At 40.3% G+C, this 13,547-nt stretch overlaps 1 protein-coding gene across 7 annotated transcripts in view; it reads left to right on the top strand.

Annotated features, from left to right (window-relative positions):
- Positions 1–6,072: 6,072 nt before the first annotated feature.
- Positions 6,073–13,547, top strand: part of KIF13A (kinesin family member 13A) — a 132,391-nt gene continuing 124,916 nt past the window's right edge. For all 7 annotated transcript variants that reach the window (XM_075062864.1, XM_075062867.1, XM_075062862.1 and 4 more), the window contains exons 1-2: positions 6,073–6,146; positions 11,899–11,959. In XM_075062864.1, coding sequence (XP_074918965.1) covers positions 6,105–6,146; positions 11,899–11,959 — 103 coding nt within the window. In that variant the 5' untranslated portion in view covers positions 6,073–6,104. The remainder of the gene's footprint in view (positions 6,147–11,898; positions 11,960–13,547) is intronic.

The following is a 13,547-nucleotide window of genomic DNA, read 5'->3' as shown; positions in this document are numbered from 1 at the left end:
CTGAAGTCAACTTGTTAATGCTACTTATAGAGTGGAAGGAAAAGATCCTAGACAGGTTTTTGCAGTGTACATTTTTTTTTTAAATGAAAAGCTTCTCTTCTGATTGATCTGAAGCTTGAATGGAAATATTGGAACAATTCTCCCTCTGGGCCAGCCCATGTTCCTAAAGTCATGTGAACAAGATTAAGCTGTATGAGCCATAGTTTAAGTAAATGTTAAACTGCTTTCCATTACACAGAAGTAGCATTATAGTCAGACTACAGAAAAACTAACTGGCATTCTTCTATGCAAAATATTCTATATGGTAGAGACAACATTTTGAAGCTGCTAAAAAAAGTGTGATGAAGGATTTGTTTTCTTTAATAAGAAAACAGAAAGAAAGTATTATTACAATATAAATCAATGCGCAGTGTCATTACTAGACAACTGGGGAGGTAAATGTACTCTGGTTACACATCTTCACTTGCTGCTGTTGCCAGTGGTGAATGGCATGTTGTTGTGCTGAAGAGGAAATGTGCATGAGGTCAAGGACACATTGCAGCCCAAACCAAGTATATCTTCTGCAGTTAATTCCTTACTGCTTTTAGTAAATCTAAAGTGTATTGTGAATATGATTTTAACAAGATAGAACATAAATTATGTAATAGCAACACAAACAAACATTTGTAAATGTTTTTACAAATTGATTTTCTTTAACTGAAGGAAAAATTGAGAGAAATGGTTTATGCATCCTAAAATCTTGGTGTATGTCAGTGAAGTTAACCAAACAGTTGCAGTGCTGATGTGAAAGTATGTCTTTGAGCAGGCTGTAAGAATGAATGTGAATACTTTTAATTTCTGAAAATTAAAAAACAAAGCCACTGGAATTTGATCAGATTTGTTCTGGTTTTGTAAACAATTTTTTCAAGCTCCTCAGGTATTCAGACAGGACAATTTTGAGATCTTTGACCTAGAGAATCACTTGACCTGAACTGTTAATGAACAGGTTATTCTTGGAACTGGATTATTCTGTAGCTCTCCACATCAAACAGATTGAAACTAAAGCCACTATTGTCTGTCCAGTTTACAAAATTAGATAATACTTTGCAATGTTTCTTGAAGTCCTCCACTTTTTTACTTTAGGGGGCATCATCTTGTGACATCTAGAGTATTGGTTTTCAGTAAGCTTTAAACTCAGCACTGAAATAACGCACATCTGCAACTGATAATTTATTCCACGTATTGGATCTTGCGAGTGCCTGTAGTGCAAAGCGAAGACAGTTATATTGATTGCTGTAACTGAGCCATATGCTAAGTTTTGCTTGCTTGTTTTCTGATTCTTGTGCTCTTTTGAAGTGGAGACACAATTTTTTTCAGCATATGTTCTGCTGGGTTTATAGCTACAGAATCATTTTTCTCATCTTGAATGAGATAATACCTTACTAAATGGGTTACAGTACTAATGGATACAGGGCTTGGGGCCTGTGTGGTGTATGGCACATCTTTCAAAATAGTGGTATACATTGACATGAAAATCTAGTTGCATTGAAGGAAGTTAATACTGGTAAATCGTAACACATCTCCAGATTATTGTATTTTGAAATATCAATTAAATTGCATATGCTTTTTTTTTTTTTTTTTTTTTTTTAAAAAGCAAGACTCTAGATCAAAATAAATCTTGTGGTACTTCTGTCTGAATTGTTGCCAGGATGATGATTACCGTGAATTGGCAGAAGGTTCCAAATAACTAAAAAGAAAAATATATATTGTTATCTAAGATAATTGAATGATTCCAGAGACCCTTTGTCCTTGTTGCTGCTGGTGGAACCAGCAGGTGTTCTTGTTGTTGAGTTGCTAGTTTGGGCTTGCTGGCAAGAAAAGAATTTTGGAATAGGAAGCAGCTAATTCCTGTAAATTGAAATCAAGAAAATCTGCTGGAGTGCTGAGCATCTTGCTGGATGAAATTGGCAATTGGGAGCTTGCATATGCCCACCACTAATAAAAATGTAACTGTTTAAGAAAAAATATAAAGTAGGTTTCAGAGGATAACAGGAAAAAAATACCCAACCATAAATTTAAGGAAATATTTTACAGAGGATGTATAAAACTATAACTAAGGAACTATGTTCCTTAAGAAAACTTTCTGGACCCAATTGCACCTCAGTAGATCCACCTTTGCAAAAGACTATTTATGTGAGGGTTATACACTCAGGATTGTTTTGCTCAGAAAGACAGTTAAGTGACTCCACATGGCATCTGTCTCCCCTTTCCTCAGCTCAGTGTGTTTGGTGATCCTGTAGTGGGTCAAGGAGGGACATGTGTGGGCTGCCTGTCAGCCCTGCAGAGAATTCCCCAGTAAAATTAATACATCCCAGACTATTAATTTTGCCTCTTCCCAAAAACCTCTGAGTGTGAGGATCTCCTTTAAGAAGTAATAGAGCACCCCTTTCCACAGGAGCTGTGCTGTTGAGTAAGGTTGGAGGGTGTTGAGCTGGTGCAGGGTCAGTGTACAGACAGCTCCATTCTCCTGCTGGTCTCCTGACATGTCTCAGTATTTCTTTGGGTAGTAGGAATTTATGCCTCTCTTGATGTGAGTAATTGGACGTGGGTAAGGCCTCATTTCATGGGAGACAGGATTAGGGAAGTGAATGGATCAGTAGGCTGGAAATAGAATGTCTATACTATCTAGGGGGAACATCCAGAGAACATTTACAATGGGCAAGATAACAATGGATAAAGCATAAAATGAGGTAAATAATAAATAGTGCACAGACTGTGTATACTGTACAGAGATTAGTTCCTACAAAGTACCCAATGTCAAAGCATGTAATGCAATGTAATGTGTAAATGTATATAAAGAAAGGTTTTCTGTGTAACTGTAGATGTGTGATGTGCCCTATGCCAGTAGTTTTCAACCTGTTGTCAGTCTGCAGTGCCTAAAGAGTCTGCAAAAGGTGGTTGTTACTATAGAACAGTGCTTTTCAACTGTGGTCTGCAGACCAGTGGAGGGTGGGGGGGCACAGACTGTCTACGATTTCCAAAGGGATCTGCACCTCCATTTGAAAATTTTAGGGGTCTGCAAATGAAAAAAGTTGAAAACCAGTGCCCTATATCCACCCCCTACACTTGAGTCTGATCAACTCAATATAGCTTTTCTGTAAGCCAGAAAAAGGCACCTGAGTGATGAGACTGGAGTCTAACTGAATTCTTGGGGAATTGAGTGGAAGAGGTCTCAGGGGAACCCTAATGGAGAGCAAACTCTGTCTGCTCCCTCACACTTCCTTCCCCTCATCTCTATCTGCCAGGACTTCCTGCAGTAGAGAGTGATCAGACAGTTGTTCTGTGACATCACTGAAAATTGCTTTGACTTCAGCAAAATTAGACTTCTGGAGTTGCAGCATGTATCTGAGAGCAGGATTTGGCCCCATATGCTTACTGGTCGGGAACATAGTAGCCAAATGGTTCTGAATTTTTTTTGTTGGCATCCCCCTCGGTGGTGGTTGGAATAATGAATCCCTCTTGGAATCCCATCATAAATGCCATCACCCCTTTGCTACAGTCTTTCCCTCTTTCTGTCCATTTTCTCTGCTGTCCTTTCCTGTTTCTTCCCTGGTTGTCTCACACAGTCACCTATGTGTATTTTCTTTTCTGTTTTTTCTAAAAGCAAAAAGGAGCCCCTGTGGCTTTGTTTTGGACTCTGATTTGGCAAAGCACTTAAAGCATATGCTTAAGGCCATCCTGAATCATAAAAGTGCTTATGCACTTAAATCCCATTGATATCAAAGTTAAGCACTCACTTAAGCACTTTGCTTTGAACTGTGGTATTAATTTTTGCTTGCTTTCTTTATACTCGATGGTAGCATTAGTTGGAGCAGTTTGTGAAAGGGCAGTTTTCAAGCAACTGCTCCCCTACTTTTCCCAAATGCAAGAGGAGCTGTGGATTTCTTTCTTTCTTTCTCTCTTTATCCCCCCCCCAGTCACAAACCCCCTCCCACCCAAGTCACCAAACTTTCCCCATCTCCACTGTTTCTATTTCTGTTTTCTACCCTTATGAACTTTAGATCAGTCTAGTTCCCCAGGTTGGGAGACCCCGTAGTTACTTGTACAAGAAGCTGTAGACACAACTGTCGTCATTACAGGGTGAACTGCACTTTAGATCCCTTTAGTCCATTGCAAGTGTGCCCTTTTGGGGATTAGGCCTCACAATCTTCACCCATCTCCAGGTGGAACTGTGCTGTTTAACTGCTCCAGGACTGGATCTGTGAGTGGCAGCCCTTCTGTTTCCCAACAGTGTTAACACTATAGGCTGAACAGAGTTTATAAACTGACATTTATCTGATATTATCTGTGTGATATGATTCTGTCTGAATGCATAGAATTAAATCAAAGAGAGCTGCAAAGGAGGAACCAACAGGAAACAAAATAATGGCAAAAACCTGACACCTGTGACAGCAGCTGATTAAAGCGACTCAAAAATCATTTCTTCAAAACAAAAGATTACTTATTCATTCACTCCAAAGGTACAAAGCATACAGAACAGAGTAAAAATAATGAAGGTCTGTACATGTATTTCCCTTTGCCTAAGCCTTATTCGTTCTTTGCAAACTTTGGTACATTTCATCCATCTCTGGCTAGGGAGAAGCAGAGTGCCTTGCTACAATTTGTGGGTGTATTTCCTCCTCCCCCGACCTTGTATGTCTTTCAACTCTTACTGACACTCTCTGAGTAGCCCCCAAGAACTCACTCAGCCCCACTGCTTTCTAGGGATGAGTTCCTATAATTGTTTAGTATCCCCCTTTGATCCTAGGCATAGCCTTGGGAAGAGTAAACCTTTGTAGCCTTAACAGAGGGCTTGTCTACACTAGCACTTTACAGCGCTGCAACTTTCCCGCTCAGTGGTGTGAAAAAACACCCCCCTGAGTGCAGCAAGTTTCAGCACTGTAAAGCACCAATGTAGACGGTGCACCAGCGCTGGGAGCTATGCCCCTCGTGGAGGTGGTTTTTTAGAGCTCTGGTAGAGTTGTCTCCTAGCTCTCTGTTGCGACTATGGCTACGTCTACACTACAGGATAAATTCGAATTAGCTTAAACCAATTTTATAAAACAGATATTATAAAGTCGATTGTGCGCGTCCACACTAGGCACATTAATTCGGTGGTGTGCGTCCATGGTCCGAGGCTAGCGTCGATTTCTGGAGCGGTGCACTGTGGGTAGCTACTGTAAAATAATGAGGCCAATAACGTCGATTTGCGTCCACACTAACCCTAATCCGATATAGTAATATCGATTTTAGCGTTACTCCTCTCGTTTTGTAGGAGTACAGAAATCGATTTAAAGAGCCCTTTAAATCGATATAAAGAGCAGTGTAGTGTGGACGGGTGCAGCGTTAAATCGATTTAACGCTGTTAAAATTGGTTTAACAGCATACTGTAGACCAGGCCAATGTAAGCCACGGCGTTGCTGTGGCAGCGCTTTAACATTGCCAGTGTAGACTAGCACAGAGTTAAGCAGGTAGCTTCTTCTCAGTTGTAGCTTCTTCTCAGTTGATAGCTCAGCCCTTGTTGTTTTAACTCCTTTGAAACTATTTACGTGTCATGTCTGTGCCATCATTTTGTTTCCCCCTTACAAGTTCCTTTGATTTTAACTCTATGCGTTCTATCAGGATAATATCGCACAGCTAAACTGAGATGCAATTGATATTTATAAAAATAGATATTTCCCAGTTCTAAGCAAACCTCAAGATAAAAATGTTTAGTCTTTGTTGTTCTTCCTCATTTAATAACACAACTTGCTCTGCCAAAGTAGTAAATGAGTGTAGATTTGTGTAAGTTCTTATCTTGCAACATATATAACGTTTTGGATTTCTGGGCCGATGCTAAACCCCATGGAAGTCAATTTGGCAATGCCCTGCCACAGGAAGTGGTCGTCATATAGTTCAGATTTAAAATATATATAAAAAAACTACATAATTAGTATTGGACACCAATACCTTGTACACTTGATTTTACTTCTGTATGAAGCATTTAATATGAAAAGTTCAAAAGTATGCTAGACGTTCACCTTGTTTGTATTTGTTTCTTTTTTTTGCCTTCCTGTGATCTGGATGATGTGTTGGCAATCTTCTTTATGGCCATTGCTGATTCTCCAACAACTAGAAAACCACCAAAGGTAAGTGTTTGATGTCTCATTTTGTAAATATACCGACTTCAAAAATGCTGAAAATTGAAGAAATGCCCAATATCTTCTATTAGCATGTTATGTGAATGCTGCCATTAAAAGAAAATCTATTAAAAAAACACTTGTTTCACATATTATGTTCAATTTACAGATTTCTCAAATCACATTTAAATTGCATGTTAATTAGATTAAAATATACAGAAAGATAAAGCTGCTGCTTAAAATTGTGCAACCAGGCGATGCTGTTATTTTAGTGTGGTTTTTAAAAAATCTTTTGTAAGTGGAAATAAGTACTCCATGTAGCATACATCATTGCATGTAATGTTGCTTTTTTTTAAAAAAAAAATGTTTAAAGTACTAAAATGCAGGAAACAGATTTGATAAGCAAATTGTCCTTTTTTGTAATCGGAGTTCTTCAGGTGTGATTCTGACAAAACAGCCTGTGAGCACCTGACACAATAAATCCCCTAGAGAGGATTTTCTGAACTATATATTTAAAAAAAAAGTGTGTGTGTGTAGGTGTGCAGGTGTAGGTGTAGGGGGGACAGATGACAACACTGCTTTAATGATAAATAGTCACCACCTTGTTCTTTAACATTATTTTTGTTTTATTTTTTTCTCTTAATGATGAATGTAGAATCAGGTATCAAGTGCAGGTACCAATGATAAGTTAGAAGGATGCTACTTTATAAAATATAGCTTGTGTAAACATGTGTGAAACAGAGCGAGCCAGCTGCCATTTCATTTTCATTTTTGTTATCCTTTTCTGTTTGGCAAACATTGGACTTCTTTTATTTCTGTGCTCCAGACAGAGGTGGAATTACCATGTCTGGGTTTTTGTTTTGTGTTACTTCCTTGATTTTTGTACCATAATTCTTTATGATGGTGGGAGTGTGTAGAAATCTGGAATTCAACTTCAGTTGCTTCTGCAAAGGGAGTACAACAGCATAGAATACTTGTCTAGGTCATCAAAGAATAATGATTGATGTATATTTTAAGAAAAATAGCCATCTAACTGCAAGATTAGGTGTTTTGACCTCTCTTAACAGCCCTTCTGAAAATTAAAAACATCTGCAGTTAAATAGTAATGCTGTATGTCATTCTGAAAATTTCATCAAGCAAAGGAGGATGGGACGGAGTACTGTAATTCAATAAAGCATTCGGTTGTTAAGGTATTTGAAATATAAAGCAAAATTTTAATCTAAAAGTTCAAATTTAATTTGGTCTTGGGCAGGTAAAGGTAAATGGGATGTTTGTTTTAAAAAGGAAATGCTGTGTATTCTACATAGAAAGGAAAGGAAAATATTACAGACCTTGTATTTGTGTTTGAAAAAAAATAACTTTTCATGTTGCCCATCATACCTACAAAGTCTTATTTTATACATCTGTTATATTAGAGTGAACTGATAGAGAAGCTTGCTGTACTCTTATGTAACATTGTGACATATCTAATGCAAAGTAGGACTGTTGATCATCATAAAAATTAGTTATTTAACATTTAATTTTATAATTTTACAAAAATATAGTCATATTTCCTTGTGTGGTTTTCCTTATTTGGAGATAGAGCACAGTAATCTGCCTCACTTTATAATGTAAAAACTTGTGGGTGGGTCAAATGGAACTACTTGGTCATGTTACTGAGATTTTAATTAATCTTCTCTCTATAACACACAACTTAATATGTTGTGTATAAGGTTCTCCTATCTATTGGAGGCAGAAGGAAATTCTTATTCTGCTACAAGTGATTGTGTATTGTACACTCCTCTTTAGGTTTATGTGCACCCAGTGCACTCAAATCAGACGCTTTTGACAGCTGTAGGCACATGTTCCCACTGTCCTTGTGCGCCGAGCCCAGGGTATAATGGGGTGTGGTCACTGCCTCCGTCTCAGTTCCTTCTTACTGTCTGTGGTTAGTGTTAGCTCCCCATCAGTCTTTCAGCTCCAGTTTAGGCAGCTTTTAGGAAAATTCTCATTCGGTATATAGTTCTAGCTTAGCCTAGTGTTAGCTTTAGAGTAGTTAGTATTTTGGAGAATTTAGGTTGGGCTACTATGCAGAAATCCCCAGGTTTCAAATGTGCTACCTGCAGTGCTGTAATCCCTGTTAGTGACAATCATAAAAATTACCTAATCTGTTTAGGTGAGGAGCATGTGAGGGATTAGTGTCCTATTTATACCTCCTTCCCCAACCAGAATAAAAAAGCAAAGCCAGAGCTGGACAGTGGTAAGAGCCACCCAGGGATCCTGGGCCACTGTGGGGAGTCCGGGACCCTCCTCCTGCCCTGATCTCCACACATTGCAATTTGGTACTATTGAAAGATGCATATTGTGTTGGAGCATGGAGTAGGTGGAATCTTAACTGTGTGTGTAAAGTATAATCTCTTTGACCACTTCTAATTGCCTTAGTAGTGTGGGAGTGCGGTCAGTTTTAAAGTGACTAATTCTTAAAAATGGCAGCAAGTCTAGTGGAAATTAGCAAGAAACCTACCAAACTACAGAAGCCATAAGAAGTGCAAATATTTTACATAATATGATATTAAAGCCACTGATGTGGACAGTTGCTTTCGTTGGAAGAACAGAATGTAGAGTTTTCAAATGAATCATTTATAACATACAGGCCAACTTGTAGGTAAAAAAATCTCAAAGAAAATGTAGACAGTCCTGAGCAATCCTCTTAATTGTGTTTCTTAAAGTACCATATAGTGAGGTGGAGATGGCAATCCTATTATAACCTATCAAACACCTACTAAGCAGAAGACAGTATGAAACATAAGTGGGGACCCAGTCAGTGAACTCCAGGGGCAATTCTCTGTTGATAATACAAACCCCACCTCTCCTTGTTTGGAATACGGCAGATGCTATGAGAGTATTGTCCCATACTACCAGGAGGTGGGCTTCATCTTGCATAACAGTCTCCGCCTGGTAGGATTTCCGTTTTTCCTTTGGCGAATGGAAGGAGAAGGATTTTTTTCTTCCTCCTTGTTCACAACACATGAATGTTGGGCAGGGGACTCCAGTCTCCTAGTTGCCTGTCTAATTAGGGAAGAGTTGTCTTTGCTGCTGCACCCTCTCCTCCAGTCTTTTTCTTTTTCTATCCCCTGAATAATTCCAGTGCTTCTGTTGCTGCTGATCGTTTTCCCATGCAATAACAGAGCGAGACTAATGTAATTATCAGTTTTTCTGCTGCCAGAAGGGTTCTTAATACCTGCAATGAAACAGGCTAGATTTAAGGTTCACTTAGATGCTTAGCAAAGCAGAGCCACTAGAGGCACAGGTATACGTATGCTATATGCAGGAATACAAAATTCTGCACATCTTTTGTGTACTGAAAGATCTTAATGTAATGTATTCACATGGTGAACTGAGTTAAGGGTCTCAGAACTGAGTTTCCTCCCTGATCTTCATGTAATTTAAATCTGAATCACAATACCACAGTCATTTTGAATTTATTTATAATATTACTGTTGCTTGGTGACCTACACAGTTAGGTCAACGTAAGACAGCTTACCTCGACCTAATTATGTCAGTGTACACACTACAGCTTTGTCTCGCTGATGTAAGTGCCGTACTGCACCATCATAACTCCGCTTCCATGAGAGGCGTAGGGCTTATGTTGGTGTAGCCAGTATCTGTGTAGACAATGCGTTACTTACATCAGCTGTTGGCTGTCTTGACAATTTCAGGGCTCTGTAGCCTTGAAATTGACAAGAAAGCTGGGCAGCTAGAGCCTGTCTTCCCCTGCTCCCAACTAGGCTGCGCCTACCTTGCTCTCCACTCAGGGAGGTGAGAAGCCCAGGCAGCTGCTTCCCCCACCCCCAGCTCTCTCTTCCTCATCTCTCCACGCTCCTAATGAGGACATGCACCATTGACAGAAGGAGAGTAGTGTAGACATAATTACTGCAGTGGTTGTAAGTTGGCCTAACATAGGTTGACTTAAGTCTATAGGGTAGGTGTGCAATTAGTCGTCATGCATCCATCTGTTTGCTCCCCACATCAGGCTCTCCATTCCCAGTCTTCTTGCCTAGCCACCAACTACATCCAGTTAGTTCCCCTGTTACCAGAGCCTCCAGTTCCAGTCTCAGCAGGCTTCTTGTCCCTATCTGCTCCCTTTCCTCTCTCCCCAGCCTCCAAGGCAGGTGTTATCATCCATGCTGTCTGGGTGCCAGGGACAGGTAGGTTACTGAGAGCACAGGAGAGACAGGCTTTCTCATCTCAGTTCTGGTGCCTGACCCTGCCCAGAGTTGTCAGTGTAGGTGAAAGTCCAGCTTTGCCCTGTAGACCTGGACTGGAGCATGCTCACTTGTTTTGTGGGGATGACACGTGCAATCTGGTCAACACTAGGAGCTGGGGGGGGGGGGGGGGCAAAATACAGCCCATGGGCTGAATCCGGCTCATCTAACATTTCCGTCTGACCCACCAGGCTCTTTGTCTGCCCCCTCGCAATTTCCGGGCTGCTAAAAGTGCCGTGGTGCAGCGGGGTGCTCAGGCAGGCTGCCTGCCTGTCATTGCGCCATGCCACTCCCGGAAGTGAACAGCTGCTGCTGGCATGTCTTTGCAAACCACTGGTGGGAGGTGGAGGGGAAGTGGCTCTGCACACTGCCCCCACCTCCAGCACCATCCTCACAGCTCCCAGTGGCCAGAAACTCTCCCCCCAAGGGGCATGCAGAGACATGCCACGGTGCCAGCAGCCATCCGCTTCCAGGAGCGGTGTGGGTGCCTGAGCACCCCGCTGAGCTGCTGGCCAGGAGCCACCTGTGGTAAGCGCCTCCCGGCCAGAGCCTACACCTTGCACCCCTTCCTGCATCCCAGTCCCCTGCCCCAGCCCAGAGACCCCTCCTGCACCAAACTCTCTCCCAGAGCCCACATTCCCTCCTTTTAATATAGTAGAAATATGCAGCCCGTGATGACTTACTAAAATTCATGGAGTGGCCCCCCCTGCAAAAATTATTGCCCACCCCTGGGTTAGAGCATGCTCAGTGCGCACCAAAATCTTAGCTTTTGGTAGCTAAAAATCTCCGAAATCTCCTCTTAGTATGTGCAAAAACAGATTTCTGAAAGGCTTGTAATTTGGGCAGATTTTCCCAAGAGTAGCAAAAGGCTCAGCCCCTGACAAATTTCAAGACTTGGTTGTAAAGTATGCTGATGCTAGAGCTTCTCAAAGAAACGGTTCTAAGAATTTTTTAACATGACTAAACTTATTTCCCCCTACCCTCTTTCTGAGAAAAGGCTGAAACTCTCCAAAAAATTCAGCCTGAGGTGGATACCTGACATGGAATATTTTCAGCTCAGATACTTAAAGTTGGCAAAGTCTTATATGCAACTGAAAACAGTCTTTTATAATAGGAAATGTGGGGCAACCTTAATAATGGTGCTACCAGACCTTCCTATAATAACTACCCCCCCTACTCCCACTCACAATGTTATGAACTGAATTCATAGAACTCTGGGAAAACTGTTAAATATAGGAAGACAAATGTGGCTCTCACATTTTTGCATTGTTTTACTTACCTTAAGTATTACGATAACTTAAATATTTTAAAACAAAAATTTTGGAGTATAGGTAATATCTGCAACCAAGGAGAAATCTCAGATTTTGAGACTATTTTACTCCTGATGGAATCTGTATTAGGTTCTGTGGAAATTGCATGGTGCATCCGTCGTTCAAATAGGTATGAGGAATTGTGCTTCAGGGATGGATGTCTTGTGTGTTGCAAGCTCTTCATTTGTCTTTTATACTCTTATGCAGGTGTTTGCCTTTGATTACTGCTTCTGGTCCATGGATGAATCAAACACCACAAAATATGCAGGTAAGTCACTGATTTTCACCATATTTGGCAGTGTATAAATACTTTGAAAATGGGTAATTTTCTGTTTCTTTGGCTGATCCTCTGACCTTTTTCTCACTAAAATGGACTTCGGGCCTTTCAATGGACTAGGCCCACAAGAATGGAGTCTCCTCAGCTCAGAAGAATACAAAATTTATGGGGCACACTGTAATGTTAGGAAAGAAGGCTTTTTTAAATCTATAAGCTTTAATGTTTTCTTCCTTTGAGAAATGATTCTTTCAGTTAAGGTGAAATTTCAATTCTCTAGCAGAAATTACTTCTGGGTCCTAATGCTAGGTGTGAGACCATGTGTTTTCCGTGCCTCACACCAAGATTGAGGCAGAGTCCACTGACTGCTGCAGAGAGGAAAAATCTCTCTTCATCAAAACATTTAATCATTGTTACTCAAACCCCAGTAAGCAGACAACAGGTCAAATTTCCAACTTGTACCCTTCAGTAGTGGCTTGATGTTCTATATCAGACTGTCAAGGCCAATCACTGCTGCCTTGTGTCATATTTTTATTTTTATTACCTTAAAACTTTTAATATCTGAAAAAGGAACCATTTTGATTGAATAGACATTATTTGTATCTTCAGAAGACAAAGGCATTAGGGGATGGTCTAATGACATGAACTAACATTAGCTATGCTGTCTTTTACAGAATGTGCCTTTTATTGTTGCAGACCATAGTTATCAGATCCTAAAACCCAGAGGTAATATTCAGTTCAGTGGATTCTACTGTGTCACTTACCTGCCTAATCTGGATGAGGCCTTTTTATATAGCAAACTTCTCCCAGTGAAGTTAGTGTGAGTCTTTTCATTGACTTCAATAGGACCAAGAAGAGAGCCTGGAATCAAATGCCCTCTCAGCCTAACCCCACTCCAAATTAATTTAATGGGAGTTACCTCAACCCCACCCCTCTGCAGCCTACTGGATCTCTGAGTTACACCCGAGTTTCCTGTAATACCACCCAAAAAAAGTTCTATTGACTTTTTTTTTAGCTTGCGAACTATGCTTATATACAACCCTACTCTGTTTGATCAGACGTAGAATGGTGATACTATTTTTGATCCCTCTCTTCAGCAAAAAAACCAAACCAAACGAAAGGCCTTTTCAAGATTTTCTTGATGAAAAAAGATTCTTTTACCATCTCTTATCAGTTAATACGATTTTGTATGTTTCTGGAGTTATCTTGTGACTGTCTTAATTCTTTTAAACAGCTGGTATGCACTGGAACATAATACATTTTGTGAGAGGATAAAAGATTTTCTTTTATCTGCTCTAACATAAAGTGACCTGGGCTTTTGGCTGGCTAAATCAATCTAGTGTTAACTGACTCTCTTCCATGTCCTACCATAACATACTGTGTTTTAGTGCCAAACAGCTGAGTGCAAAAGTGATCAGAACTCTTAATTTCCTTTTTCAGTGGAATCAGTTTTTTCCCCCTTTTTTTATATCTTCACTATTTAGTGGCTTTTAAAGGATTCATAGCTTTGCCTAGATCATCATCTTTGTTGTTGTGGGCTAAGGTCATGGGCTAAAGTCCCCGTTGTGCTAGGCACTGTACA

The sequence above is a fragment of the Chelonoidis abingdonii genome, chromosome 2 (genome assembly GCF_003597395.2).
Source record: "Chelonoidis abingdonii isolate Lonesome George chromosome 2, CheloAbing_2.0, whole genome shotgun sequence".
Classification (NCBI taxonomy): Eukaryota; Metazoa; Chordata; order Testudines; family Testudinidae; genus Chelonoidis; species Chelonoidis abingdonii.
This window is presented reverse-complemented; position numbering and strand designations above follow the sequence as displayed.